The 25,293-nt window shown below is 39.8% G+C and overlaps 5 protein-coding genes across 5 annotated transcripts; 1 reads left to right on the top strand and 4 right to left on the bottom strand.

The window, feature by feature from the left end:
* Positions 1-8,758: 8,758 nt before the first annotated feature.
* BDBG_07197 (zinc-binding oxidoreductase) lies at positions 8,759-9,497 on the top strand (the record flags this gene model as incomplete). The annotated part of the gene is made up of 3 exons (XM_031722978.1): positions 8,759-9,167; positions 9,204-9,275; positions 9,394-9,497. Coding segments are annotated over 3 exons (585 nt in total), but the record flags the coding sequence as incomplete, so codon positions are not given.
* Positions 9,498-9,798: 301 nt separating this feature from the next.
* BDBG_07198 (glucose-methanol-choline oxidoreductase:GMC oxidoreductase) lies at positions 9,799-12,089 on the bottom strand (the record flags this gene model as incomplete). Its single annotated transcript, XM_002622200.1, has 8 exons — positions 9,799-10,197; positions 10,294-10,708; positions 10,769-10,842; positions 10,894-11,367; positions 11,416-11,552; positions 11,637-11,708; positions 11,764-11,898; positions 11,954-12,089. 8 exons carry the CDS (start codon positions 12,087-12,089, stop codon positions 9,799-9,801), a joined length of 1,842 nt encoding a protein of 613 aa, XP_002622246.1.
* Positions 12,090-12,914: 825 nt separating this feature from the next.
* BDBG_07199 (saccharopine dehydrogenase [NADP+, L-glutamate-forming]) lies at positions 12,915-16,861 on the bottom strand. The gene is made up of 8 exons (XM_031722979.1): positions 16,679-16,861; positions 16,164-16,314; positions 15,980-15,996; positions 15,803-15,856; positions 15,378-15,664; positions 15,250-15,288; positions 14,354-15,178; positions 12,915-14,209 (listed from the first exon to the last, which is right to left on the bottom strand). The coding sequence occupies exons 2-8, from the start codon at positions 16,196-16,198 to the stop codon at positions 14,114-14,116; spliced, it is 1,353 nt and encodes a 450-aa protein (XP_031580040.1). The 5' UTR covers positions 16,199-16,314; positions 16,679-16,861; the 3' UTR covers positions 12,915-14,113.
* Positions 16,862-17,132: 271 nt separating this feature from the next.
* Positions 17,133-20,089, bottom strand: BDBG_07200 (undecaprenyl diphosphate synthase). The gene is made up of 2 exons (XM_002622202.2): positions 19,000-20,089; positions 17,133-18,833 (listed from the first exon to the last, which is right to left on the bottom strand). The coding sequence occupies exons 1-2, from the start codon at positions 19,225-19,227 to the stop codon at positions 17,823-17,825; spliced, it is 1,239 nt and encodes a 412-aa protein (XP_002622248.1). The 5' UTR covers positions 19,228-20,089; the 3' UTR covers positions 17,133-17,822.
* A 43-nt stretch (positions 20,090-20,132) lies between these two features.
* On the bottom strand, positions 20,133-24,198 carry BDBG_07201 (acetyltransferase). The gene is made up of 5 exons (XM_002622203.2): positions 24,175-24,198; positions 23,360-24,041; positions 22,651-23,248; positions 22,297-22,565; positions 20,133-22,220 (listed from the first exon to the last, which is right to left on the bottom strand). The coding sequence occupies exons 2-5, from the start codon at positions 23,525-23,527 to the stop codon at positions 21,000-21,002; spliced, it is 2,256 nt and encodes a 751-aa protein (XP_002622249.1). The 5' UTR covers positions 23,528-24,041; positions 24,175-24,198; the 3' UTR covers positions 20,133-20,999.
* Between the last annotated feature and the right edge of the window lie 1,095 nt (positions 24,199-25,293).

The following is a 25,293-nucleotide window of genomic DNA, read 5'->3' on the forward strand; positions in this document are numbered from 1 at the left end:
GGGTGGGATTTCCATAGAATTGCGAGCTCTTAGCTACTGCTTAATTGGCCTGATGAACCTGGGGAAAACGTACGGCCCAACCGTGCCATGCTTACTCACTCTCTCTAGTGAGTGCGCCACAGTGTATGGAAAACCACACTGTACAGAAAATATTTTGAATATAGTAATCTTCAAAAATTAATTAATAATCATCATCACATCTATCTATAACATAAAGATTATCTATATACTCATTAGAAGGTGTAGAATTCACTGTAGATTGAGTGTAAGAAGCCTACGCTGAATAGATCAGTATGATATTGATAGGTCTTATATAATAAAGAGAAAAATGTTAGAGAAGAAAAAGAAAGAGAAAGTGTGAGAATCAGTAATTGAAGTAGATATTTATATGTGTATGTGATGATGTATATAATAAGGCTTCAAGACAGAAGAATCTATATATATTTATAATAGCTGAGAATTGATGATTGAGAGTGACTGAGAATCAGAGTGTACACAGCTAAGAATCAGTAATTGAGAGTGACTGAGAATTGAAGTGTATATATTTGAGAATGAAGTGATTGAAATCTGTAAAGTGTAATGAAATAGTCTATATAATTGATCAGACACAGTCTGTCACATTAGTTCTCTTCTTTCAGAAGCAGTTCTCATCAGTTAAGAACTGCTGTTTCAGATAATATAAAACTCAGAGTTAAGATCAGTTAATCATAGCTGACTTATTTTATAAGATATTATCAGCTGCAGCTATGAAATCTCTTATTAAGAATATTCTTAATCTTTCACTCAAGTTTATTATCTTCTTCTATGATGTCTAACATCTGTCAGTCAGAAGTCAGTTGAGAAGAGAATGAATCAGTGATAGCACAGTAAAGCAAGCTTAGACTGGCCGCTGAGACTATGAATTTCACATTTGATTTCATTTGATCTGGTCTCATACATTTCTTGGTGTGAATCCCACTGGGACTAGCCATTAAAAAAACATGCAAAGTGACTATATATCAGATCTTAAAATAAAACCATGACTTGAAAAAAATAAGAAAGTGATTCCATTTGATCTCATTTAGTCCCATTCTTGGCATAAAGTTACTATTTTTAGACATTTTATGATTTTTTTTAGACTATTTTTAATTTTTTAAAAAGTAATGCTTTTTGATAACACTCAAATAAGATTTAAAGTCATTTAAAGCAATAAAAATAATTTAAATTGAGAAGTAGAAATCATGATCTCATTTGAAAAATGTGATAAGAGTAGACAGTAAGTCTCACTGAGACAGTATAAGACTACTATCTAATGTTAAAACTGTGTAATGGGATCAGTTGAATTGGTAATGAGACTATCAAAAAATCTGGTCCTGATCTCAGACACGGTCACACGGTCAGTCTAAGCAAGCTTGTATGAAAGATATTATAAATCTCTGATAATATGTTAAGATAGTAGTTATAACTATCTAGAACTTCTATCACTTTATACTTAATATAATAGTAATTCAGTGTATAAGATGAATATATAATCTGTATATTCTTAAGATTCAATTATATCAAGTCTTCTATCTTATATTATTCAGCAGAGTCTTGATAAATATTGATTTGATTCTTTTAATTTTATTTTATAGTTGTTATAAAGACCTCTGCTCAGTTATAAGTATCTCAGAGCTTTATTACTATATTATCAGTGATCTGAATCAGACTGTAGAAGTTCAGTGTGAACTGTATAATCTCTAGAAGATTCAACATCTTTATATAATAACTGTGTATAAGAAAGAACAGGCTTATATCTATTAAAATAATATCTCATTCATTGATAGTGATCTCTGTGTATAGAAGCAGATCATGTCAATCATCTTATAAGTAATTGCAGAACTTATAAAGATAATTCTTTACAGTCTGAATTATTCATTCTGATATATTATCAGTCTTAGAGTGATAGACAGTTGACAGATAATATATAATCTTGAGAATTTGACAGATTCTTGTTCAGAGAGTGCTTATGAATTGATAACTCTGATTCACTACTATAGATCTCAGTAATTCATATATCTAATAGAATAAGCTCTGTAAGAAGACTTCAGTGACTTATTCAGTATTTATCTTATTATAAGAGTTCAATATTATATCTTTACTTAATTGATTCATGATAATCAGAATGTTTCTATAATTCTTACTCTCAGAGAGATTAACAGTGAAGTGAATTATCACATCTTATTAAATTCTATTAGAGATATTAAGTAGTTTCAGCAGATCTTTTCTACAGTTCTTTCATAAGATGATGAAAGAACAATACTTACAGTTTCAGACAAAGTATCTGATACTATTTAATATCTCAGATCAGTAGAACTCTCAGAAGATCATTCTATATAGTTATTCACAGCCTGAATAATCACTTATATATGAATTATACATCTCTTACATTATCTGAGTATGTAAGAGTTTGAAGTGAGAGACTCAGCATTGTTTATGAAATCATAGAGTGTTATTATCATCAATTGAACATTCTGAGATATTGATTCTTATACATAGTTCTGAGAAAAATCAGAGTGCTTCTTGATATACTGCTTCAGTAAGTGTTTGAAGAAGTTCATTAGTTTAAGCTATTATATATCATAATTCATTCAGTGTAGATTCAGAGAATGTTCTGATCAGTGAAGTATGTATAGTATTATAAGTGATCTTATCATGATCAACTAATATCTTCAGATTTAAGAGTCAGTGTTCTTAATTTATTCAGTGTATATCTGTTACATTGAATGATATATCTTATTCTTATTATAAGAGAATATCTATCATTGAGTTCTGACTGTCAGAGTGATAGTGTATTATAAAATAAAAGTGACTTAGAAACTTCAATCATTATATCTGTTATTCAGTGAGTTTATAGATTATTATAAAGTATTTAAGATTCTTATAATCTGTGATTATCTTAAATTCAGAGACACTTTGAAGTTCAGAGTCTCATTCTTCTAGACAGTATACAATTATGAGAAGTTTCTTATCATAGATCTCATAATTGCATTCAGCAGAACTCAGTTTCTTAGATATAAAGATATATAATTATAGAACATCTTTATCATTATATTACAATATCACTTCTTCTATTACATAGTCAGAGAAATCAGCTTTAATAACTGTCTCATGATCAGAATTAAATATTATTAGCAGAGAGATATTAATGAATATCTTCTTTATCTATATAAATACAGCTTCAGTGTCTGCTGATCACTGAAATACTGAGTTCTTCTTAATAAGTTCTGTAAGTAATCTTGTAATATCTGAGAAGTTTTATATAAATCACTAATAGAAGTTAGTAAATCTGATAAAGCTTTATACATCTTTCACAGTATGTGAAGCTTCTCATTCAAGAATGATGAAGACTTTCTTATAATTCATTCAAATTCTCTTATCAGCTTCTATAATAAAACTCAGATATTTGATACTCTTGACTTTAAAATTATACTTATTAATATCTATCAGTAGTTCTGCTTCTTATAGTCATTGTAATATCTTCTATACATATTCTTGATATTCTTTTCTGAACTCATCAGTGAAGATGAGAATGTTATCAAGATATATAAATACAAATTTATTAAGAAAATCTCAGAGTGCTCAGTTGATATACTTCTGAAATATACTGAGAGTATTAGTCAGTCTGAAGAGAGTAACTATTCATTCAAAGAGATCATATCATGTTTGAAATACTGTAAGTCACTCATCTTCTTCAGTGATACAGATCTTGTGAAATACAGTAATAATATCTAGTTTTATAAACTATTAAGCTTATTCAATGTAAGCTAGAGTTTCATTGATAAGAGATAGTGAGTAGTAGTCTTTCTTTGTTATTCTGTTCAGTTCTTGATAGTTTATACAGAATCAGAGTCTCTCATCTAATTTCTTTGCAAAGAGAATAGAGGCTGTGATGAAAGAATTATTAATATATATGAATTCTTTATTCAATAGATCATTGAGTATCTTTTGAAGAAGAAGAAGTTTCTCTCAGAACATGTTGTAAAGAAGATCTTATAACAGTTTGAGATTCTTATCATTCTTCTTCTTTAACTTGATACTGTGATTCACTTCAGAGTCTTGTAAGAGAGATATGTTTATAATATTATCTTGTCAGAAGACATCTAGATATTCATAATGTTATTGAGAAAGTTTTGTATGAGAATCTGTTATTATAATACAGAATAACTTTTCTAGAGTCTTTTTAATATTGATCAGACTGATGAAATAGATTATTATATAATTCTACTATCAGTGACTTCTTTTTTAAAGTATTTCATATGCATTAACAGAGATCTGTGTCAGATTCATGATCTTGTAAATATTATCTTTATGAATTCTATCATTGTTAGAGAATATCAAGCTTCTGTTTTAAGTGTTTAATAAAATATCTTATTCAGATAGTCAGGCAAGTTCTAATATAAGATTATAATCAAGATTATCAACTTTATATGTGTAGATATTTTCATATTAATATTCTCTCACATCTATGATTAACTTTATCATGTAATAAGTACAAATATCTTTTGAATTATTAAATTCTGCAAGGAGTCAGGGTTTTAATAAGAGAATACACTGAAGATTATAATATTTTATAACTGAAGATTTTATTATTGCATAGTGACATAGACTGCTGTCTATCATGACTTTTATATTATACATATTATCAATCACAGTAGATACAAGAATTGTATTCATTATCATTTTCTCTTTAAATTATTATCATCTGATCTCTTCAAGCTTCTGTTTATGAATTTGAATAGAAGCTAATCTTTTCCCTGTTTTATTGAGATATTCTCATAGTTATCTTCTGAATCTTTCTTCACTGCAATGTAATTGACACAGACAGATACTGATTCATTCTTTAAATAAGAAGACACTGATCTTTCTCTTAAGTGTGAAGACACATAGATTGATTAACAGTTGAAAGTGATGTGTTCTAATCAGTTACAGTTAATGTATACTTCATATTGATATCAATCAGTGACTTTCTCAGAAGTGATCTCAGAGACTCAGAAGTCTATTCAAACAGTGAAAACTCTTGCTTCTGTATAGATATTTAAATCTATTCAGTTCATGATATCTGCATCATTGCTGTTCTTCAGTATAAGTGTATAAGTGACTGAAGTGTAACATCTTCTATCACTGTTCTGTATACTCTTGAGCTTGATAAGACAGTTATTCAATGTCTGAAGCTGTGTGCAGAAATCTTTATAAGTCTGATCTTCATCTACACTTACAAGAGTCTGTAAGAGTTTGAAAGTTAATATCTTCTTAAGCATACTAATCTTCATTTAATTCTTTCAAGATTGATTATCTACTTCTAGAATCTTGATGTTGAAGTCAGGAATAAATGTTATAAGAGAAGTGTTTCTCTGTCAGATACTCTATAATCAATTTAATACTTTCTGTTATATAATAGTGTCTCAGAACAGAACATCAAGATATTTAATAATATTATTAGATGTTTGCAACACTGATTCACATGCTTTTATTTATAAATGAAACTTCTGTTTCATATAATTCTTCAATTATTCATTGATATATCAATCTTGATTAATTAATGAACTGATGACATCTTCATCTACACTCAGTTTTATGAGCATTTTCATTCTTTATGATGAGTAGAGAGTGAGATCAGAAGTATTGAAATATACAGAAGTATCTAAGTGTTCTTTCAGTACTTTTATATTTGATTCTGTAGATGTTGAAATTGCATAAGTCTCTTGTTATGATAATTATTGAATCTCTTCATATTCATGTTATTGAGTTGCATGCATATCAGCTATTTATTATTATTATAATGTCAACATTGCTTGAAGTCACTGTGATATCATATCTATGCTTATGTTTGAGAGTTTCATATTTTCATTAGACATGGTTATATTAATTGTTGAATGTGTAATTATATGAATATCTTATACATCTGAGATGTCAGAACTCTCAGATCTTTTACTGATATTCTCTTATAAGATCTTACTCTCTTTATAAGATCTTGTTACAGAGTTAGAATAACTGATGAGTAAGCTTTTATCTGAAGACTTAGTGTCTGCTTAACTGTTTAACTATTTCTCTATTTCTTATGTGTTATTATGTGTTTAAATATCTTGATGAGTAATTGTTTCTAATAAGAAGATAATATATGAATAATTATTTCTAATAAGAAGATAATGAATGTTTTTCTAGTATAAGAGGCCTATGCTGAATAGATTGATATGATATTAATAGATCTTATATAACAAAGAGAAAAATGTTAGAGAAGAAAAAGAAAGAGAAAGTGTAAGAATCAGTGATTGAAGTAGATATTTATATGTGTATGTGGTGATGTACACAGTGAGACTTCAGAGTGGAAGAATCTATATGTGTTCATAGCAGCTGAGAATCAGTGATTGAGAGTGACTGAGAATCAGAGTGTACATGACTGAGAATCAGCAATTGAGAGTGGCTGAGAATCAGAGCATACACATTCAAGAATGAAGCGATTGAAATCTGTGAAGTGTAATGAAATAGTCTATATGATTGATCGGGCGCAGCCCGCAACATGGAGATTCTATAGAATTATCTTATTATGATTAAGTGACTGTAGATTTTATAGATTTGATTTCAATTAATTAAAGATTCTTATTAAATGTCTTTTTCATCTTATCTGCTTTACAGATTATAATCTTGTAATTAACATTCTTAATAGTAAGAACTTCATTTACTTATATCTATCTGTGAGAGAATTTAATAATCTGATATCTATTTATTTAATAATAATCTGTAAGTTCACTCTCACAGTGTGTATTCAATTCTGTCTGAATTATACTACTCTTGAAGATCTTGTTCAATCATCTTATTAAATTAAATATAAGAATATTCTTCATATCTTCTAAGATCTTGACTGCTGTATTAATTTAGTGACATAGTTTTACAACTGTTTCTGAGAAGATTAATTATGAGAAGATAGTTAATAATTAATCTGCAGATGACAGAGTAAAGTAATTATATTTATTATTATCATTATTGTATATATTAAGATCTGAGGCATTATCAATGATAAGAGATCTCAATCAATTGAGAATTATATTATAATTAACTGAATACATTCTGCAGTTGATAAAGCCAGCTCTCACAGTATCAGATTTAAATACTTATAGTTAAATACTCTTCAGATTAGTAAGAAATTGTCTATTATTATACTACTTATATTTATAGTAAGCAGTCTTATTAACTGTCTTTATATAATAATACTGAGATTATAGAATATAACTTATATAAGATAAGAATCTGAACAGAATAATCTTATGAAGATTACAGTATTGAATAAATTTTTCTATAAGATGAGAATTATGATTATTTATTAATAACAGTTAATAACTGCTCATTTGATACTTTTTTATCATCTTATTAAACTACTTAATTTATTCAAATTCAATCTCATCATTTATAAAGTCAGACTCAGATACAGTAATAATATAATTATCAGATAAGTGAAAGTATAGTTATATATTAATTCTTTAGATAAATCTTTAATTTTATTATAATTAATAAATTTAATACTATATTATCTACATTAATATACTTTATCACTATTATTAATCTGTGAAAGTATAATAACTGTATAACAGAATTTATATCTCTAAAGATAATTATAACTCACTATTTATATTCTTCTTCTTAAAATTCAATCTCATCAAAGTTGTAGATATTACAGTGAAAAAAATGATATTAATTGAAGACAGCTTCATATTAATTAAATCAGTTGATAATGAAGCATATATTCTTATAAAATACTTATTTTAAATTTATAAGCTTTTACTTAACTTATTTATAATCTGACAGATGTTTAATAAATTGATATACTTATATCTTGCTTACTATGAGAGATGTAGTCTCTGAATCTGTATAATACTATCTCAATATACAGTTCACAGCAGCTTTGATATACTTAATAATGAATAGACAAAAATTAATATCTAACTGATAAATTCATATCTTAATTATCTCTTTCTGACTATCATTCAATACTTAATTCAGTGAAACTCTTATAGTTCTTGATTTCTTCTCATTGATTCTCTCATATAAGATAATATATGAGACTTTGAATTCTTATGACAGAGACATGATTTTTAATTTTGAATTACTTTTATATATGTCAACAGCTCTTTACAACTGCTCCTCAGTGTAATTAGAAGATTTAGACATGATTATAATTAATAATGATTATTTGAAGATGAAGAATGAAGATATTCAAAATATTTTCTGTACAGTGTGGTTTTCTGTACACTGTGGCACACTCACTAGAGAGAGTGAGTAAGCATGGCACGGTTATTATCCTGCTCGACACTCACATTCAGTAACATTTTTGTATGTACGGAGTATGCTAGAGTCAACTAGCTTGGTGAATTCTTTGAACACGAGTTGGCTGCCAACCCGTTCAATACGTACTCACGACCCTCCCCTTGCCTCGAAGCACGACTACCTCGCACGCAACATACAGTCGTTTTTAACCCCACTCCAGAGCACCAAAGCCTATACAACATCCACTGTCACTCAAGATTGCGCCGTGGCAGATCAACTATTTAAATCTACTGCTAGATCTCTTTGGCAAGACGTGGAGAAGGATACCTTTACCCTCAGATAGAGGCCTATTGCCAAACCCAAGCTGAGATCTAACGGGAACCTTATCCGTGTCCACGCAACGGCTATTTGTGCCGGAGAGCCTCGTTGGCCAAAACTATTTCCGATCCTGGGTAAAGAGAAGATAATCCCTGCTTAGGATCTCGCCGGAACTATCATCACTGCGCCAGAGGGTTCCTCATATGTAGCTGGAGATCAAGGCTACGCTCGCCCAAACTATGTTCGGCCGTGCTGCGCTCGTGACTACACCATTGCAGTGACCTCTGAGCTTGCTCATAGACCGAGCAATCTAAGCTGGGCAGAATCTACAACCATGGCTGTGTCGGCACTTACAGCATGGCAAGCCTTGTTCTTTCAGGGTGGACCGGGTGGTCCTGAAAATACCGCAAACCAATGGAAGAGAATCTTCTTCATCACAGCTGCATCAGGTGGTGTTGGGTTATGGCTCGTCCAGCTTGCTGGAATTGCAGGCCTTCACACCTGTGCATCCTGCGGATCGGAGAATGAACAATATGTCCGTGACCTAGGTGCCAATGACGTAGTCGATTGTTAAAAGACAGCCATAACTGCGTGGCCTGCTGTAGATGGGAATAAGACGATGGATCTGGCGATCGATTACTTCAGTAATGAGAACTTAGGGGATGTCGGGGGATGTGGTAAGGGTGAGGGGACGTTGATCAGCATTGTGCAGCCTCTAGAAGAGAAAAGGCCAGCTAACTGCACAGAGAAGGATGTTAAGACATTTTCTCTACCATGGAGCCGAACGGTGGACAGCTGTCAAAGATAGCAGCACCTTTAAGCTGGAAGAATTTGAACAAGCGTTTGCAAAAGTTGATACTAGACGGGCTAGAGGTAAAGTTGTCCTCGGTGTGAATTAACAGTTCTCCAGACTGGTATCTGTTCTGTGGTGGTTATTTTATTTCAGCGACCAGATACCTTGGTCAACTGGATAAGGAAATTTCCTACATACATTGTAATTTTGACATATATTAGCTTTGTTTCATGAACTTTGCAATTCCTAATTTATTTATGAAATAAATATTAGTCTGTTTGAATTAACCGAATAAAAGGCATTACAAGCAGCTACCCATCTCAAACCAATGTGAAATAAAGAAGGATCCAAGGAGGGAATGTGTGTCTAGAAAACAACGGACACAACCCAAAAGAAGGTTAGTAAAGTCAAATGTCTCCCCAATCCTCTCTGAGCATCTGTGCCGCCTTCTCGCCAATCATGAAGACTGGCCCCTGAATATTTACATCAGGGAGTAACGGTATGATACCGGAATCCGCTACCCGGAGATTTTGAATCCCGTAAACCCTCAATCTCGGGTCTACCACTCCACCGTCTTCTAGTGGTCGCATTTGAGTTGTTGCCGAGGCGTGCCAATTTGGGATGGTATTTGCTTTGATGTACTCAAATATCGCGTCATCGTCGTCACTGCTGACGGAGGGGCCAGGGCTAACCTCTCCGTGGGATGGGCCAACTGTGAACCTGTCAAATGCTGGATGCGCGAGAATCTTCCGTAGATACTTGAATGACTGAATCCCTAAGGCGCGGTCTGCCGGATGGGAATAATACTATTAATTCGATCGGTTAGCTTCTCTAGCTCTTGACACAGGAGGCTTCGATGGCTAATAAATTAGACAGTACGAAAAAGAAAAGATCTTGCCTACATTTGGGTTAACTAGGGGCGCATCACTCATTGAGCTTGATCGAAGAGTTATATTTCCCCGAGATGCAGCTACGAGATTCGATGCGGTGAGGGAGATGTATGAGATATCTTCATCTGGAATATAATATGGAGTTGGGCCCCCAGGATACCACATTGATTCGTAGAGGTACTCGATGTGCGATCGGTTCGTGAGGCCTTGAGCAACAATGTCATGTGCACCAATGGACTGCAGTTCGTCATCAGAGAGCATCTGGAACCCATTGGTTATGCCTGAGGGTGCTGTGTATGGGCCAGTAAGGTTGTTGTAAAACTCAGCCTGAGCTGCTTGTATATTGCTAGCAGAGGCAAACATCTGGCTAGTTGAGGCGTTGTGGTGAACAGTAGCCATAATACTGAAGACGGAATGGTCGTCCAAGCTGAAAAATCAATGTTGGCATATGTGTTGTGCCCTAAATGGAGACACGAGAGCCACTTACTTGCGACCAATATTCTCATTAATCAGAACATGGTCAATGGCAAACTTGTTCAGCTCTGAAGCGGGACCAATTCCCTAGGCCATAGTAAGTAAGTAGCGAGAAAATTCAGGGGTAGTAACTCATACCGAAACCATGAGAAGTTGAGGAGTTTGAAATGCACCCAAGCTCAAAATAACTTCCTTCTTTGCCTTGACACTACGTGATCGACCAGTCAACTGCTCAGTAAATACTACTCCAGTCGCCACTATAGATTCATTTGTTTGTCTTGTAATGATCTCAGAGACAGGAGCTTGATGCAGAACCACCAAATTTAGTCGACCGGCTGCTTGTTTATAAAAGGCATCATAACTAGAGCTTCGTCGGTATCTACTATCAAGACAACCAGTACCTTGCTTGACACCAGTATTATTTCCCGAATTTAACTCATTGACGATAGGTATATTGGCAGCTTCACAAGCTTGAATGAATGCAATTCCCGACTCAGGAACATAGCCTTGGAAAGCAATATCTAGAGGACCGTCCGCATATGCGCTTGGATCCCATGTTTGGTAACTTTGGTCAAATTCGGAGTCAGGGTTCGGCGCATTAAAGCGAGTACTCTGTAGGGAATGTTACTTGAGTTCCGAGAACAGTCGAGGGTTTCCTACCTTCACAAATAGCGGATAAACATCATGCCAGCCCCAGCCAGGGTTACCAAGCTCTACCCACTTGTCGTATACGCTGGCACTACCCCGACCATAAAACAGACCGTTTGTGACACTGCTTCCACCCAAGCACCTGCCACCTGTATTTTATATCAGCAAGAATAATTTTTGATGGTATTTATATCAATTGGCATTGCATGAGAGAGAAGTTGCAGAGAACTTACGGTGGTACGGCAAGATACGCCCGTCAAGATATTCCTGAGGGACAGTGTGAAAGTTCCAGTCAATTGAAGTTCCTGTAAAACACTTAGTTGAGGTCCATGACAAAAACTCAGGAGATCCCCTGCATACCGCCGAGGAACTGGTTGCCACCAGCAGGCTCGTACGCTGCTACGACAGAGGGTTCCGGCCCCGCTTCAAGAACGAGAATTTTATTCCTGCCAGATTCAGACAATCTGTTGGCTAAAACGAGGCCAACAGTGCCGCCTATATAGACGTTTAGTTGGTATCCGTAGTCCTCAGAGGACTGAGAAAGCCATACCTCCACAAATTATGAAGTCATACTCTTCCTCAATGTAAGTTTTCTCTTTGATAGGAGTGCTATCAACCGCGCTTAGCAAGAAGAGAATTAATATGACAGCCCAAGTCGATGATCGTGCTGATGGAGAGCGCCGCATGGTGGGTTGTGCTCAACTTCTTCAACTATTGTATTTCTCCACAGCTCCTGCTAAATGATTATCGGAAGCTATTCGTCAGGGATGGTGAAACATATATATTCAAATATCTCGTCTCTGAACACGTGGTGTGTATTTCCCCGAGATATAACATCGCACTCATGCTCAGCAGCTGGAATGAAAAATTAAACTCTCGTGGAGTGAGGAGAAGGTTTTCCGTCCTCCACTCCCGACCCCATTTGCAAGTGACGTACGTAATGTTTCTTGCCATGACATCGTTTCTCAGGTCGCAATACATTTAAGACCACCCTGTTTTCTCCGCCCAGAGATGCGTGCGCAGCAGTTTGCGAAGTTTGTCATGGAATTTTCCAGGCTTTGGGAACACACGAATCCGGGGGCTGTCCTAGCATTTTGCACAAATGATGCTCGGAGCAAGTTTTCATTACACAGATACACAGTTTCTGTGTGCCCTATCAAATCAGGCATCGCAACATTGGAAGTAGGAATCCCAAAGATCAAGGCAATATATGCCGTAGGCGCTGAGACTGTCTCGTAAATGAATCTGGCATTCAATTCACACGTTCCAGACCATCACGCAGAAAATTCAACTCTCATCGGCAGCATTATCCAGATCATGACGTAGGGTACTGGCGATGAAAGTCATGCCCGAACCAGATGTCATGAAAATTGGCAGTTTCCCCTGTTTTTGGGAGTTTGTGGTGGGTGAGTGGTGGATTTAAGGTATTTAAGCTTATGGGAAAAGCGGAGTCCTTCCGCTTGGTTCCGTTTCCCGAACTTGTTCGGACCACAGTAACCCGGTAACTAACCGATAAACTACCCAGAGAAAGCTATTGGGAATATCCCCAGACAGCGGAGATTAATCGTGAAAATGTCCTATTCATTGGGGAACCTAATTATGTACATACAAGCATCCCGTCTCCTTTAGTCTTAGGATGGGATTGCACTACAATTTTTGAACTATGAAACAGAAAATCAAAATCACCTCCCCTCTCCCCCTCCTGATCAGCATCGCGGTCTCGCTCTCCACCCTTTTCATCTCATGCACAAAAGACCACCAGTAGTGTAATCGGATCCATCGTGCTCATGTTGAGACCTAATTTTGTCATGCTAGACATGCTCTTCTAACCACATGCCTTCTTTCTCGAAGACGCGCATCGGTTCATAGTTCATTTGGTGTGGTATATTGGTTCGGTGCGCGGGAGAGTTTGGATCGATGAATATTGTTTAGGGGACGCCCAAATAGCTGTGGGGGAAATGGGATGCGAGGGTATGACTGGGTACAGTGATGAAGAAGACGGGAGATTCCTACGATCTGTCGTAAGCTCGTTCTTCAGCGGATATGGTGTGTATTTATGGAGTTGAATAGCCTTGGTTTCGATGTTGAATTCATAAATCGATCCTGGGCATGCACACGATAATGGCGAACGTTTCGGGGAGGTTATCGTCTCTTTCAAATACGCACAAGGTATGGATGGATATTAAGACCTTACTCTACGCCAACATGGTGCTGCACCCATTCACTTACCTGAAAATAGCCAAGGCATTCAAGAAGTATCCGATTACTTTTCCACGCTCCCGGGTGAATAAATAGGCATAAAATATCCCAGTGCCTTATGCATCCAGAAGTATCCACACCCTTGCCTGCCGAAATGGATACATGCATGAAGGCACTGCAGAAGGTTTGATCATTGTCAAGGGCAGATCTTGATGAACGAAATTCAGAAACTAATACCTTTCCATGGCATATATTATGATCAAGCTATTAGCGGGATTCTTAATATGCCATGAAATTTAGTATCGCATATGGTGAGCGGAAAGTGAAAACACTGCACCAAAATAAGGTGGGCAGGGAAATCAATTGGCTGGTATTTTGTAAAGTACTATGGTGCACCCCCCCCCACCCCCCCCCAACCCTCTATAAAGATTTTAATTGCCTTCCCTGACCTGATGGTGTAAAAGAAAAACGCATCCAATGCAATACCCCTTTCAACTAGCATTGAATTGTTTCAAACAGTCTTTTCAATCATCTCAATGCCGTGTTCCTCCTTAAGAGTCTTAATCAGAGGAGCGCAGATGTCCATGCTCATCGGTGCCAAAATGCCCTAAAAAGTTAGGTAAGTGGTTAGCAACTATTACCGCAAATAGAGGGGAAAATAACCCAAAGAATAAACTTCGGATTTGAGAAAGAAAAGGAATAAGATATAAGATATAAAAAGAACAGGTGGAAAGGTAATATCAAAACGAACCTTCGCACTAATGGTGCCATCAAGGACCTGCTTGACAGCGACACCGCACGGGATGCCAACCAATTTTGCCATGGACGAATAACCATTGGGGTCACCATAGTCGCACAGAGTGCTAGTCCTTGTCTCCTTAGATCCATCCGCGTGCTCGATCTCAAACCTATGCTGGAGCATAACCATATCACGCTCACCATCCTCGTACTGCATCTTGGACTCTAGGGTTGCGCACAGCGTATCCAGGGGGTTGCCACGGGGGATAATGTTCTCGTCAGAGAAGATCCCGACCCAGCGGAGGCCAGAGAGGATACGATATTTCTCTTCAGTGGTGGGGAACTTGGTGCGCGACGAGATGGCCCACTCGAGATCCTTTTCGCTGGAGGAGGTGGCGCCCAGAATTTTCTGGGTGGCTTCTTTCCAGGGAATGGGGGAGTCGAGGAAATCCTTCGCTTCGGCGCTGAGGAAGTCCATATCGACGAGTGTGCGGATCATCTCGGGGAAGCCCTGGTATCTAAACGTGCCGCGGATGACGGTCTGGGCTTCCGGGATATTATAGCGTTCCTTGTACGCTGTTGAATCTCTGTTCGGGTAGGCGACGAAGGCGAAGCCTGGGTAGATGAAGTATGGCTGGGCGGTTCCCATGAGCTCTGGCCCAGAGACAGATTGCACTTTGCCGTCTTTGTAATACTTTGCATCATTTCGAAGAGCGAGAAGGACACCTCGGCTAGACCAGGAGAACTTGTAGCCGAGGGGGTTATTGGAGCATTCAGGCGCGGGAAGTCCACCGCAGTAAGAGAGGAAGGAGGTTATCTTTCCGCCGGCATCATGAACCTAGAACAAAATAACCGTTAAAACATGCCAAAATATATCAACTGATCTCACCAGTTACAAGAGATATTTACCTCAGAAATGGTCTTCACAGCGTAAAGATGATCAATGCCCTAATCCAACACAACGGGGTAAAACCCGTATATCAGCCAACACAATTCGATAATTTAGAATCACAAGACTAGCATCGAACGCAGCATACAGGGTCAAGACCAATTTCATTCATAACCGTGATACCGGCCTCTTTGACCTCTTTCTCCAGCTCCATCATAGCAGGCGACACGTAAGACGTAGTGACGACATTCTTCTTGGTGCGAATCGCGCCCTTGATGACAGTTGCATGGTGCGTGTAAGGGATCAGGGACACGACAAGGTCGACTTTGGACAGCTCCGCATCGAGAGCAGCGCTGTCATTGACGTCGAGAGAAATAGCCTTTGTGTTCTTGATGCCCTGGCTAAGCTTCTTGGCACTCTCAAGCGTGCGGCACGCTGTTTGTTGGGTAGATTAATTAGCAGTGCTGCGTTCCCTATAATGGCGCGCAGAACGGTGTTCCGACAGGTGGACGCGGGGTTGATGTCTCTCTGGGTTGGGCGAACTAGCATTAGGGCACGAATATTAGTACATACCAACAGTAACCTCTATACCCGCATTGCTTAGGAGTTCAACAGTCGGCTTCGTAACTATTTAATTATCGAAAAGAGAACGATCTATGTCAGTGATTGTATTGTCAGGGGGGTTATTCGTGAGCTCTCGCAGTCCCTCTTTAGAACATAAAATAAACACCAGGGCCGGGTATAACGAACCGAAACCACTTCCTAACCTATATAACACGAACAAGAAATCAGTCTTCGTTGATAATATCCAATTGCAATCTCTCAATGGTTGAAAAAGCAGAAGTTGAAAATATGATATCTGGTGGGGGAGGTGACCGCGGGGCAGAGGAAATCTCAAGTGAGGGAAGGAGCAAGAGAAGAGAAGGGAACTTACAAGAGCACCTTGCGACCTTCAATTGGCTGCGACATTGTGAATATTATCTCTTCGAAGGATATAATACAATAATTATATGAAGTGTGAAGCTGATTATATCGATCTGAAGTGTAAGAGAGTGAACTGAGAGAAGAGTCGAGTTTGTCGCAATCTTCAAAATAAAAAGGGAGAGGATATTACCGGTTAGCTTAGTTCCGATCTCGGCCCGACGAAATATATAATCACGTGATAATAATGCAGCAAGATATGTTTATGAAAACACATCAGAAACGTAGTGAATTTAACATAGACTTGTCAATATATTTGATGTTGAGGCAAGATTTAGCACAACGGCCGTGCCCACGACACGAGCTAACTCCTCAACATCAAAGTGGATGTATCGCTGTGCCATTTCATGAACTTCATTTTGAATGAATCGGCCCACGCGTGAAACGAAAAAAAATTCATGGTCCAAATTCAGCACTGTATCAGATTAACACCGCTGAACTGCATGATTTCAGCAGTAGCAAACTTACCCGTCAGAGAGGAGGGAACAGGCTTGTGAATGACTTGAAGACATGATGCGGAATGGGATCTGGCAGATCGACAGGTGAGGTACACAGCGTCTACTGCGACTGATGATGCGAGACGTTTCAAGCATTTCCCTCTGAAGGCGGACCAACATCATCATAGTCCGTACTGTATATACTCCATACAGGCACCGGATATTCGAGGCATCTACGCAGCGTAAGTTGGTCCGTACCTGTGGTACGGCGGACTACAAGTTCCAAGTGTGCAAGTAGCAACAAAGCTAATTTCTAGGCGCCAAGACACTAGTTACCAACCAACTCGGGGGCATTATAGGAGTTTCGCCTGAGCATCGCCAGGAATACCGCAAACAAGATGGCGTAGTTTGCTTCGACCATATTAGAGTCCAACACGATACGATACAGAGCTACAGGATTCTGCGAAAGAAGATTGGGTATACAGCACGTACCTATATATCTAGTGGGCTTAATTGCTGACCGTCCAGCAAGTTGTTCGAGAATGAGTTAACTGTCCAATGAACGCAAGGAAGGGGACAGTCCCATTGGGATTGATGGAATCTTTCTTTGATTGATGAAAAGACCCCAGGATCCTCTGAAATCGCATCCATTTTTTGGTTCACAGAGCTAGTAATAGAGTCTACTAGGGTCGTTGTAGGGAACACGAAGAGCTGGTAGCTAACCACTAACATGATATTATGACGCTATACAAAGGGTGCAGGAAACAGGGCGGATTAGGGGTATACTGGTCTATTTTTATGTAGAATGTGAGAAATAAATAATAGACAATGAGGCAACCGGTAACATCCAGCGATTGGCATATGGAGTAGACACAGCCGTGATATCACGAATCCCTCTCATGAAGCAAAAGCAAAAGCAGAGCAATAGGTGTAAATATAAAAACAAAGCGGTAGACTATAAATGCTTCGAAGATGAGGAAAGACCGATGGAAAAGAGAATCGCAACAAACCAGAACTCCATATCAAAAAACAGCAAATTTTTTTTAAAAAGGATGCGGCAAATATTCAGAATTAAAGAAAAATTAACAATGCAATTCCCGCAAAGGGGAGAGAACCAAAAAAAGAGAGTTAAAGAAGAACAACCCCCCCCAAAAAAGAGAGAAAAAAAGAGAAACTTATCTATCCTTAGACCTTGCGCGCTGCCTATGCGCCAGGGGGGAATATTCAGAACCAACTCCATTCGTGACTCCGTTGTGCGAACCACTGAACTCATCCTCATTGCTATCCTCTAGCTCCCCATTCTGGCCCCCTTGCTTGCGTACCCGCCATTGCCACTCCCACAGTACTGGTAAAAACGTCCACAGGTCAAAGCTCGGCCAAAGAATATCCAAGAACACAATCTCTGTGTTCTGATGGCACTGCCAGAGCATGAAGTCGCTCAGTCTCTCGACGCCAGAGGTTCGCACGAGGAGATCTAGGGGTGGACAGCCGGCAGTGAGCATGTGGTCGGTTAGGGTTTGCTGCGTAATGGTTTCTGGTGAGAGGAAGATAAGTTGGTCAGTGTTGGGAGGGTAGCTGGTGTATGCTTCTGGGATTATAGCAACTTTTTCTGCAACATGCGAGTGGTGATCTGTTGATGTCGTTGAGGTAGCGAGGGGGAAAGCGTCGGGGTCGTCGTTGGAACTCTTGGTCGCCCGTTTACCTCGTGGGCGCAATAACGAGGAATCCGTTCCGTGTCCGTTAACCATCCCACCCTCCTTCTGTATGCTCTCCGCGATGTGCGTTTCGGAAAAAGTGCGGCGTTGTCCATTCGACAATGGTAACTGTGTTCGGTCAAGAGGGGTGCTATATTCGATGACGGTGTTCCGGATCGCGGTCGTCATCTCGTCCCTAGACGTGTATGGGAAACAGATGTTCAGGATGGCATCACCATTTCGACTTGTAAGTTCAACAGCCTTATCGATGGCCTCCAGTACTTCAGGCTTAACCAAGTCCCGTCGACCCAAGACACGTACACTAGCACCGTAGCGATCTAGCAGGTCCCCATGTTGGGATAACTGGGCTAGCTTCACCCTTGCCATGTCCATCAAAGCATCCACCTCGTATTTCGACCTCTTGAAATTTTCGATACTGAAGGCATACACCGTTACCACCTTGACACCTGCTTTGTAGCACACTTCTAATATCTAACACAAGCGCGCAGGTGTTAGCAAAACGGATACAGAAAGTAATACTGCCTGAACAGCGCATATAAGAGTCCTCCACCGCCATCCAAAGCCCATACCAAACCGATAAGGACAAAAAAAAAAAAAAAAAAAAAAAAAAACAGACTAAATCACACAAAAGCCATACCTTAGCCAACGCCTCAAACCCCAAATTATGCCCCTCAACTTTCTCTATCCGATGATTCCTCGCAAACCGTCTATTTCCATCCATGACAAACGCCACGTGCTGTGGAATCGGCCCTTCTCTCAACGCCCCAATCAACAGTTCCCGGAGGTGTGACAGCCCCCACTCAATCGGCGGAGAGGAGAGAAGCCATCTCCGCAGTTTGGAAAGATGCATCGACGAGGCCGCCATGGGATAGATATGTAGGGGATACTGCGTTGGGGGAAAAGGGTGTCTCAGGGAACGAGGGCAGGAGGAGTTAGAGGAACGGAGGGCGAATCGGTTCGGCTTGTTTACGATGTATATGTACGGATCAGATGGCCTCCAGGAGAGGAGAACAGTTCATCGGCGGGGGACGGAGCGGTGAGAGCCCCAAAGCGGGGATCGGATAGGGGAGGGTTGAGCTGAGGAGGTGAAGTTGGGAGGACAGAACGGGAGGCGGGAATGGTTTGCTTTTGGTCCCGAAGGCGTTTTGGCTTTCTGGCGCTCTCTTGCCGACTCTATTTATTGTTTTCTCGTTGTTCCCCGTTGGTTACGCAGGTGTAGATGTGTGTGTGTGTGTGTGTTGGGCGAGGCTGATGGGCAAAATCGCGACGAGCTCCTTAATTATGTTCTCCGGATCTCCCCAGGAAGTGAACCGCAAGAAGGGAACAACAACACTCGTAGTATACAAAAACACAACATCCGAGACGAAACCGAAGCGTCTCCGGAGAAATCCCCCCCAAAGGACAAAAAGAGAAGCGGTCTGGGAAACCAGGCGGAAGTTGGTAAAATCGACGGGTGTCAGGGAAGAAAAAAAAGAGACCTGAGGAAGGAAAGGAGACTTGGTCCTAAAAATAGGGAAGTAAAAAATAAAATAAATAATAAAACAAATAAGTGAAATCAACTCTTTGCCATCAACATAATCGCGACGCAATGGAGATACGTAATTAATAATAAAATAAATGATATTATCCCAACCGCATTCTATTCCTGTTGGTGCATGTTTTAGTTATGTGCGCGGGTTTTTTCTTCCCTGCTTCGTAAGGTATTTCACCGCCCCCTATTGGATTCCCCGGCGTGGCTGAGCGCATGCGCTACCTTACCAGAGCAATATTATTAAATGAGCCTCTGTTACGGAGTACGGAGTACGGAGAAGTGGCTTGGTGCCGACGTCATCGCGCTGGCTCGGTCGATAGCTGCAAAAGGAGAGCAAATATCTACTTCACATGGTTGAACAACTCGATTACAACCCGAAGTGCTGCGTAAATACGTATTTGGCTATGTAAACTATCTGCATATGATATGGCGATAATATAGCATGAGAATCATAAAATAATAAATGCGGAACGTCGCTCTGCCCTCCTCTCCGAGTCCTCCTCCTCTTCCACCTCCTCCTCGCGTCAAGAATGAACCTGGATATTAACCACGGCTTTGAAACAAAACATTTGAGAAACGCTAGAACGCCACACCTGATTGACGATATGAATTAACAGGGGGTCCAACTGAAAGGAAGAAGAAGAAAATATCAAGATATTTAACAGTACCGAGCGCGTCGACAAACAACAGAACAAAAGAGAAGTACCGAAAAATATATTGTCCAAAATGGTTTGAGCCGAATTAGCAGCGGGACCAGCAAGGACAGCTGTCGGGGGCAGCAGCACACTAGTAAATCGGGGCGATAGCCCGTCCCCTCACCTTGGGCTTGCCAAGGGTCTCGTTTGTATCGTCAGTTCTGGAGTTATAACCCCAAATCCACTCAATGTATGTATACCCATACCCGCAAATATATACGTCGCTTTTTTCATGGGTTTAATCGGCATCTGCGACGATTCCCATTCCCTCAACTCACACTCCATCCCAAGTAATTTGACTATCCCGAGGGGAAAACAATAATCCGTGCACCAAATCCTCTGTTTATACACACCCCTCCCTCATTTTTTCCCTCGTTTGACAATCACCAAAATAAAAAACGACAACTAAAATCACAAATCTTTCTTCCCAACCTCGCTGCGCGGACTCTCAGACCCCGCAGAGCTAGCAACCTCCCACCCAAACTCCCCACTCTGCTTCCTCCTCAACCGGCCCCGTTCCTTCATAGCCCCCCGAATCCGCTTGCTAACTTCATCAAAGCTCTCCTTGGAATTCAGCGTGCTGAACGCCTTGAGCGGCATGCCGCTCGAACCGGTAAGGCCGCTGTTCGAACTGCTCCGGCTGCGGCTGCGGTTCCGGCTAGGTGGCCGCGTGGAGAAAAAGCCAATGTTGCTGAGGTCGTGGAACGATTCGTTGCGGGGTAGGTGGCTGGGGACAAAGGTGGTAGTCTCGCCTTTGATTCTCCGTGTGGACGCGTCCGGTTCTTGCCCCATGAGAAGCTGGTTTTCTTTCTTCGATGCTGAAGGCTCCTCGTGCATGAATAGCGATTCTTTGAATGGGTCTGCGACAACTCTCGTGGCGTCGAAATCAGGGAACATTTCCGGACCGAGCGTGTTGATCAGCTCCGTTACTTCATGTGAGAGCTTGGCTCTTCGGTCTCGGAGCTTGACGAATGTGTTGGCGGAGGTGGGGTTGAGGGACAGGACGAGCGGGCGCATGGATTTCAGGATGTCCATGCCGATCTCGCCGATTCGTAATGCTGCAAAGGTAATTGAAGGGAATATCCAACAGCCGAATATCACCACTAGCCAGAGAGGTACCCATTCGGGAACATACCCCTGGATGCGATTCCGATAGGTCCAGTATGTGAGGAGGATTGTGTAGAATGCATAGAGGAGAGGTGCGAAAGCTAATGCAACTAGTAATTTCCACGTAGCCATTACATCGCGGCCCTGAATCTTCACACTAGATGCGGCTAATGCCTCTCTGGATTTCTTGACTGAAATCATTTTGGTCGCTACGAACACTGGTGCGAAGAGCACGAGGCCGGGTAAGGTGCCAATGGACATAATACCCAGTTTTCCAAGGCGGTATATCAAAGTCGAAACCACCTTGATGATGGAGAATTTGGCATATGCTACTTGATGGTCACGTATGCCTAGCAACCACAGCTGTTTATTGTACTCCATGACGGACTTTTTTAGGCTCACAATTCTAGGGTCGTCTTTGTACTGGGCATAGCCCTTCGCCAGACGACGATTCAGCTCTACGACCATAGGGAGCGGAAGCTTCTTTCCTGCCGGGTTGTATAACCGTCTTGCTGCGTGTATCAACTTTAGGTACGTCAGTACAAATGGCTCAACTTTTTCCAATCTTTCCTTCAAGGGCAAGTAGAGATATGAGACGAACCATAAGTGTTTCATAGTCGGGACCAACGACAGTCACCGCAACAAGTGCCTGGTAAATAGTGTTCAACAGTGTTCCTATAGCTTCCCGTCGATTGCCTGCCTTGTACATTTCAACAAGCTCCCGTGGCACTTCAATTGGGTTACCGAATTCCACCACGGCCCTAGAGCGGAACTTATGCGCATGGAAATAGTTCATGCCACAAGGGACGATTTTCACACCGCAGTCGGGGTTCTCTGCCAAGGCCCCAAGTGCCATCAAGGCAACACCAGCTACAGAGATCCATCAGCTTCATACTCCCAAAGAGAAAAAAAAGGGGGGGAGGGGCTTATTAGAAGGATTGAACAATTACCATACCTTTCAATGGAAGTAAGTTAGGCCTGTCATGGCTACCGCCCTCCGGAAAGATGCCGATACATCCTCCAGCATTGAGGGTCTGAAATACCGCTTTATACACGCCCGTCTGATCGACATGTGGAGCAACTTTAAACTTAGACCCTTTGAAGCCTGACAGATCCTGCTCCGCAGCACTGCCAGTAAACTTCAAATCATCTGAGATGTCTGTCCGGCCCGTAAGCTGGTACAGCGCATCCTTGTGCATGAAGGGTTTCTTCAAAATGATCTCATCTGGGCCGCGAATCTCTGCAATATCCGTTGAATGGGCTTCGCCATTTATTGTCGGCAGAGCGATCGTGCCGCCAGGTTCAAATCCTGGGTCGTCAAACTTCGTGCCAACACCCCTTAGTAGTTTCGGATTATTAACAGGGTCTGGTAAGTATATTAATCCCTCGCCAGGTTTCATATTATCCATGGCCCGAGCCACGGGCAACGCGCCCGCAGCTTTTGCTAGCAACCCGACGAATCTCCGCTTGAATGATTTTTCGGCGATGAGGAAGGCTATTCGACGGTCTAGTTCTCTGCGGGCTACGCGCATAAGAATCAACGAATCCACGAACTACATAGATGCAAAGTAAGGGAACAAATTCCGTTAGCAACGCGGATTATATATCCCCGTATATCTTTCCATACGGATCGCTACTTTGTGCAACCGCGTTGGGGGACGTACCTGGTTCGCATGCGGGGCAGCAACGAGGATTATAGGACCACGTTTGGGGACCTTCCATGAACTGCGCGGGTGGACCTCTCTGAAAAACAGGTCGATGAGCACGGCAAGCGACCATAGTACTAAATCGTATAGCCACCCTATTTGGTGGTTAGCGGCCTTCGGAGCCATCCTTCAATCCGGTTTGCTTCTTGCGGCCACCACTATTATCTCATGCAGCAGAAAGCGCGGGAACGCAAACAATCAGGGAGTAAAGATATATTTATTCTGTTCCCCGGAAAACTTGATTGTATATATAGATATATATAGAAGCTGTAGCTTGGTCGGGATGCTCACGCTTAATCGGTGGCACAAGAGACGGGGCAGCGAGATCGCGGGCGGGAGGGATGTTAATGGCAGCGAACAACAGTGAAAATCCGTCAAGGGTAATTAATAATGGTCAAGTAGGGATCCCCTGTCAATGCCTAAGAAGGAGTTAGGTGAACGGGCTTCGTTCAATCAAAGCCTATCTGCGAGCGCCGGGGGGAGGCCGTCCAGGCGGCATAATTCTTGCACAGTAACAAACCGTGAGCCCCGTCGATCGCGATCAGTCAGTAGCTGCTTGTAGAGCTGAAGGGCCGGTAGGCTTCATTCATTCATTCATTCATTCATTCATTCTTCATTATCCAAAGACCGTTGAGCAAGTCTGTCCAGCAGAGCAGAGGCATGAATAACCATGGCAGGATATGGGGATTGTGGGTGCGGAGGGTTGGAGATCAGAGATAATAAATAATAGCAGGCGGACCGAAGCCACCAACCACGCTAAAAGAGACACTAACAAGATACAGCTCGATTTCTTGATTCCAACTTGAAGGTTCTAGAACATCCAGTGGAGAGGGAGAGGGAGAGACAAGACGATCCGAGAAATTGATTTCAATATTTTTGATGTGAGCTGAGAGTTTCAACAGTCAGGTACAAGCAGAGTTCGCATATCTATTTCTTGACTTGTTTGCTAAATAATACTGTGTATAGAGTACATAGCATGCAGATAGGCTACGGTAATTGTGAATATTACAGTTGGAGAAGGTGAAAGTTAAATAACATGCTGTTTGACAATAACTAATGTATTACAACAAGTAACTCCGTAGTAGTTGCATTCGGTTGAGGCAGCAGGATTTGTAGCGGTCGCCACCTTGAGAGAGTGTTGCCACAGCAATTGAATCGCCTCACCTGCACATGATTCACACATATAATCTAAGCATCCTGCAGATTATAGTTATTTGATAGTTATATTTCTATATTTTTAAGAATCTGAAATGTTTTAATTTTAATTTTTTAATTTTAACCTGATTAAATTTGATATTATTTTTATAAAGTTTAAACTTATTTATTTTCATTTCTTATATTAAAATACTATTTAATTAATAATTATATTAATTATTTAATTACTGAAATAGTTTTAAATTATTAATTAATTATTTAAAGTTTTTTAAAATATATTAAGTCTGTAAAAAAAAATGTATATATTTACTACTTTTTAATAAAGTCTTAATAAGTGAATAATTAATGCAGTTATCTAATAGTATCTTGATATAAGAAATCAAGATATATAAGTTTAAAATCTGTAGAGAATACATTAAATCTGAAACTTAAGTATCTCAGATTTCTAATAAATACAGAGATGTATAAATTACTTTAATAAATTACTTTATATTTCTGAGCTGAGAAGTTATTATTATATATATCTAATTATCACTTCTTATATTTTTCTATGTTCTTGTTATCTTGATATAATCTTAACACCTGTATTTTCTTCTGTATAATTAATACTTAATCTGTATTTAACATTATACAAGAACTCATCATAAGCTTCACTTATATATAAGTATAATAAAAGAAGAATAATAATAATAATAATAATACTTTTTTAATAAAGATAATATTGTAAAGTAATTAGT

This window comes from Blastomyces gilchristii (assembly GCF_000003855.2).
Source record: "Blastomyces gilchristii SLH14081 genomic scaffold supercont1.18, whole genome shotgun sequence".
Classification (NCBI taxonomy): Eukaryota; Fungi; Ascomycota; class Eurotiomycetes; order Onygenales; family Ajellomycetaceae; genus Blastomyces; species Blastomyces gilchristii.